General features: G+C 38.5%; 1 protein-coding gene across 2 annotated transcripts in view; it reads right to left on the bottom strand.

Moving 5' to 3' along the window:
- Nucleotides 1–977: 977 nt before the first annotated feature.
- ACSL6 (acyl-CoA synthetase long chain family member 6) overlaps nucleotides 978–6,000 on the bottom strand; it is a 39,680-nt gene continuing 34,657 nt past the window's right edge. For both annotated transcript variants that reach the window (XM_057748859.1, XM_057748866.1), the window contains exon 20: nucleotides 978–1,334. In XM_057748859.1, the coding sequence (XP_057604842.1) occupies nucleotides 1,197–1,334 (138 nt within the window). In that variant the 3' untranslated portion in view covers nucleotides 978–1,196. The remainder of the gene's footprint in view (nucleotides 1,335–6,000) is intronic.

The raw sequence follows: 6,000 nt of genomic DNA, 5'->3' as shown, positions 1-6,000 counted from the left end.
CAAGAAGTATTTAAATACATAACACAAGAGAGGAGGTTTTCATGGGTAAGCTTAGAAGCGTTTAGAGAGTCTATGCATGAAATTATTCCCCAAGGAGGTATTCATCTATGATGGACCATTTGTTTTCTAGAGGTATTTTGAAGAGGTTCTTCAAACTTATACTGTTGAAAAATTATTTTATTTGGAAATAACATCCCCACCTCCCTATATCTTGCATTGATAGTCTTACTGGAAGAAAGTGAAACTGTTCAGAACTGTTGCCATATAGGTTTCCCAGGCCTGGCATGGACACACTGAGAATGGAAGACTGGAAGAACCCAGCAAGGAACATTAGTACATTAATTACTGCCCACCCTGAGAGATAATTCTGGGTTTCTTTTCCCAAGTCTTCCCTAAAGGTCCATTCATTGTAGTCAATAGACATCTTTTATAATTCATGTTGTAAGACATCCATGAATATAAACGTACTATCCTTGAAGTAGTTGTACATTACATTTTTTCTAGGTAGCTCCTTAATATTCGAATGAGCTTAATAAATAAGAAAATGTATTGAAAGATCTTTGTAAAAGGTTATGTAAATGTAACACTTGTTTTAAGAATATTTGAATTTGCATTCTTCATAAATAAAAGTAAAAATTGGAGAGAAAATTTTTTCACACCAATGAGGATTTGTTATGTTTAAAGAATCTGAAGTTATGTAGAATGTGAGTTATCATGTTTTGTTTCAGCATGATTCTGTATTAGTTTTAATTTTTAAAGTCTGATTTAATTGTGATTTTAACCATCAGTTATTGAATGAGGTAGTCCACATTGCCTAGATATTTGCCGTACCTGGTTACTATTCCACAAATAATTAAGTACAATATATCAGTTATGTTTTTCCTTTATGTTTAATAGAAGTTCTGTGAACATTGAGAATATATTACTTTTAGTGGTACACAGTTCTTGAAAAAAGTCTTGATTTTTACAATGCCATTTGTGATATTTTTAGCAGCTTGCTACAATATCATTGTAATAAAAATAAAGTGTACTCGGTGATGAGACAGAAAATATTGTTAAAGACCTCTTGGGACAGGAAAAGCCTCAGTCATAAGGTCACATGCTTTTCATTTTCGGCTGCATCATTCTGTTACTTTCAAAAATAACTATAATATTGCTACATTGTCCATTATACTGAGAAGAACTTTTCTTGAACTTCACATGGAGATTGAGTAAAGCTCTTCTATTTGTTTTTTGAAGTACTCTCTCAGCTCAGGTCTCTTAGCCTTTAGTGTTGGTGTCAGCAAGCCATTTTGAACTGAGAACATATCAGAGTGGATGTGAATGGCTTTAACCTAAAAACCAAATGCAGAATACATCTTTACCAGGAATATAACACAGCATTCATAGCATACATGATAAAAGTAGACAGGCGTATGGGAATAGAAATATTGATATAAAAACACTATGCCTATTTAAAAGAGTTTTCTTAATAACATTTCAGCTGGGCAATTATTAGACAATACAGTCAGTATACACAGGATGAAGGGCTCCTAACTCAGTTATGGTAGGAGAGAGAGAGGAGCAGTCAGGCAAGCCTTCCCAAATCAGGTGAGTGTTAAAGAACGAGTAAGAGTTAACCAGCAAAGGAGGAGAGGTGGGTGGAGAAGGGCATTCCAGGCAGAGGCAACCCCATGAACAAAGCTATGGGAGTGAGAAATGGCAGAGTATGAAAAAGGAAATCTGTTGCAGTTACATAAAGTAGGAGGCAAAGAGGGCGAGAGATGAAGCTAAAGTAGTAGATGGGGCAGTTTATAGAGGAAGACAGTAGGAAGGCACTGATAATTTTTATACAGGGCAATGACATGCCTGAATATACATTTTATAAAGGTCTCTCCAAGAGAAATGTGAAAATGGCTTTTAAGAATGTTAAGACTAGAAGCAGGGAAACCAATCAGAAGGACCTGACCAATCCATAGGAGAGAAGAAGATAAGGGCCTGCACTTAGAGCATTGGCAGAGACAGAGACAAGTAAGCAGCTCTAAGAGCGATTCAGAGATAAATGGGCAGGATGTAATAAAGAAGGAGACAGCCTTGAGGACTCCCAAGTTTCTGGCTTGGAGGGCTGCATGGATAGCGGTGCCATTCACAGGAGGAACACAAAGTCTAGGCGGGACATGACAAGTCAACATTTAAAAAAAAAAAAAAAGTTCTACCAGAAAATTTCACACATTATTGGAAGGAGGAATGGTGGGTTCAGACTTAGTGTTCATATTGCCTGTTTCCATGAGGCAGATCCCAAGCCTCCTCATACAAAGTCTCTTTGCAAAGCTGAATGGGGGGTCAGAGAGATAGATGAACTAATCTGGGAGGGCCTGGGCAGGCTCCTCCCACATGGGATTCCTGCTGAAAGGGTCACTGTCAGTTCAACGAGAATTTTATGATCTGGGTTTGAGCTGAATCCTGGAGTGACAGTATCTCCAAGAAGTTGTATCCTGACTGACAACAGGGTCTACATTCAATTACTTTGTTGAGATAACAGATCTATATTATTAACTAGCAAATGAATTTGCTATATATATAGACTTTTAAAAATTAACTCAAAATATATGTGCTAAATACACATATACTTTCACTTGTTGTTTTGCTTAATTGGTATTTATTGAGCAACTACTATGTGTCAGGTATAGTGTAAGACACCAGAGATACAAAGAAGAACAAGACACAATCTCTGCCCACATGGAGCTTACAATGTAATGAGAGATGCTGCGGTATGATATTACTGCTATAGGGACAAGCAGTTGTCAGTTGCTTTTCCCAGTATCACTCCCTATCTTCCATGCTAATAAAACCCAGGTTTTATTTGGGGCCAAAATGGTCTATGTAAACTGTGACAATCCTATTCCCTGATTTCCCAGCCTCCCCTGCGGCCAAGGGGTAGTCATGAGATCCATCTCTGGCTAGTGAGAAGGGAAAGTTTTTACTTTCCTAATAAAAGGTTCAGACATACCTGTTTCTACCCACTCTCCTTTTCTCCTTCCTTGAATATGGACAATGTCCAAAGCTGTAGCAGCCACATAAGGTGATAAGCCAAAATACTAAGAATGGAGAGTGGAAAGATAGGGAGAGCCTAGGTCTTCGAGGACCTGTACCTGCCTTGGACTGCCTATCTTTGGACTTCTTATGTGAGAAAACCACAAAAACACACCCTATGTGTTTAAGACACTGAGGGTTTTCTCTTAGAGCCGAATGCCTTTCTGACATAGCACCTAACCCAGTCTCTGGGGCAGGATTCCTTGAAAAGGCATGCTTGAGTTGGACTCTGAAGGATAAGTAGGCTTTGGCCAGAGGAAGATAGCAAGGGGAAGGGAGAGGCTGTTATACGGCTCTAGGCAGAGGCAACATGTGCCAAAACACATTTGGGGTATTGCAAGTATAGGCTGAAGCAGGTGGTACAAATAAAGAAGAAGAAAGAGATGGGGCTGGGGAGATAGGCTGGGGCCAAATTACAAAGGATCAATATGCCAAGGTAGGGATTTGGGACATAATTCATTAAACAATTTTTAATCAGTGACAGCACAAAAGAATGCCTCTTTGGAAAGATTACTCTGTTAGAGTGGATTGACAAGAGGTAAAAGTGGAAGCTGGAAGACCAGCCAAGAGGCAAGATTGATGGTGATTTAGGCTATAAAAGTAAAGTTGACTGTGGAGATGGAAATATATTTTGGGAGTAGAATGGACAGGACTTACAATTGGTTTGGGTAAGTGGTAAAGAAAGAGGTTTTAACGAGTGGCTCCAGGTTTCTGCTTGAGGAGAAAAACTGTAGGGGGAGAAGAAAGATTCTCTGGAGGCAGGAAGATCAAGTATTCATGTCAAGTTTGAAACGTTTCTGAGACATCCAAGTGGTTTTTGGACATTGGATACATTAGTATTAGTATGTAGGACACCACTTCAGCCTGGGCTTGAGACAGAGAAGGAGTGTCTTGAGGAGTAGAAAGGAACTGGGGTATGAGTTACAGAAGCCAGGAGAATAAGAGTGAAAGGTCACTGTGTCAGATGCTACTGTCATATGAGAATGGTTAATTAAAATCAATGGATACAATCAGGAAATGAGTTATTTCCAAGATCAATATATGTACCACCTCACACCCATTAGGATGGCTATTATCCAAAAAACAGAAAATAACAAGTGCTGGTGAGGATATAGAGAAATTGGAATATATACCCAAAAGAGTTGAAAGCAGGATCTCAAAGAGATATTTGTACTTCCACGTTCATAGCAGCATTATTCACAATAGCTAAAACAGGGAAGCAACCCAAACGTCCACTGACAGATGATTGCATAGGCAAAACGTGGCACAGGCATACAATGGAATATTATTTACTTTATGAAGTAAGGAAATTCTGACACATGCTACAACATGGATGAACTCCGAAGGCATTATGCTAAGTGAAATAAGTCAGTCACGAAAAGGCAAGTACTTAGAGTAGTCAAAGTCATAGAGACAGAAAGTAAAATGGTGGTTTCCGGAGGCTGGGGGTAGGGAGGAAATTGGGAGTTATTGTTCATGGAGTACAGAGCTTAATTCTACAAAATGAAAAGAGTTAACAGAGATGGATGATGGTGATGGTTGTACATTATGAATGTACTAATGTCACTGAACTGCACACTTAAAATGGTTATGATGGTAAATTTTATGTGTATTTAACCACCAAAAAAATTTTGGAAAAAAATCAGTGTATGCAAATAGTTGCAAAAAATTCAACATGTCAATGATTGTTTTCCAAATCTCTGATGCTAACAGTCTAGTGTCCCAGCAGGTGGGTATTCTGATATGACAAAGAATTCTTTGCTCAGAAAATTCTCCATTGCATTCACCGATTTTTCAGATCAAAGACTCAATATACAAAGAAGACCCCTAAACAGCTACACTAACTCTTAAAAAGCTTTTAAGAAAAATTCTAACAAATTCTGGCATTTTTAAACCCATGCTTGTAATTTTAAAATATGATAATTTTCAAATGAGCACAGCATTAATAAGTCAGATTCATCTTTGTCTAAGAAATTTTTCAAATGAAGGATTCACTTTTGCTATAAAAAGAATAGCCTTTTAAGGGATTCATGTATGTGGTGGGAAGGGGAGGATGGGACTTTAGGCTAAAACTAAAGCTAGCATTATAGGTAGCTGCTTCAACTTTACCTAACATACTGAAAGGATTTCTACTTGGCTATGCATTATAAATAGCTGGAAATTTGAGGCTCTTGGCTAAAAAGAGGCATTATCAAATGTTTCAAATTTTGTTAAGGTTTTTGTAAAAAGTGTTTTGTTTGAAAATTCTCTCAGTGGTTTTGATACTCAAAGAAGTAAGGATTTGGTGATATAGGGCTGCCAGTTTTTGTACTCTCTGAAATATACTTTTTTCCTAATTTGTTTTAATCAAACATAAATCATCCTAGGGGATCCAAAATTCACTGAAAACACGTCCCAAGAGAGACGTTTTCAGACCATAGTGCACTGAGAACTGGGGGTTCTGCAGTGGCCACTGCTGGGGGATGTGTGGAGATGGAGATGGGTGTGAAGGTAAAGTGCATGGAGGCGGGTGGGATGAGGTGGGGGAGAGGCAGTGGTACATGCAGGCAGGGTAGGGGAGAGATGAGTGAGGGAGTTGGGTTTAAAGGGGCCGGGGTGGAAGATAGGCTCTGGCTCAAGCCCCAAACCGGCCAGAGCAGTACTGCTCTTATGTTTTGTACATGCTTATAAGGTGCACATAAGATGTCATCTAAGTTCTGCTACTTAAGTTCAGAAATCACTGTTTGATAACAAAACTCGTTAGCCTGAAAAAAATATGAACAAAATCCAAATCAAACTTAATCCTAGATACAGTGATTTAACTTAGTAACTCATGTTTACCATCATGAAATGAAAAACTGACAGTGCTAATATCCTTAACTTTTTTTTTTTAACAGGTCCTTTCTGCCAAGGGGGGAAAGCTGGGGGGTTGGGGGGGATGAATTGGGA

This window comes from Hippopotamus amphibius, chromosome 1 (assembly GCF_030028045.1).
Source record: "Hippopotamus amphibius kiboko isolate mHipAmp2 chromosome 1, mHipAmp2.hap2, whole genome shotgun sequence".
Classification (NCBI taxonomy): domain Eukaryota; kingdom Metazoa; phylum Chordata; class Mammalia; order Artiodactyla; family Hippopotamidae; genus Hippopotamus; species Hippopotamus amphibius.
The sequence above is the reverse complement of the archived record's forward strand: the minus strand, read 5'-3'. Positions and strand labels throughout refer to the sequence as shown.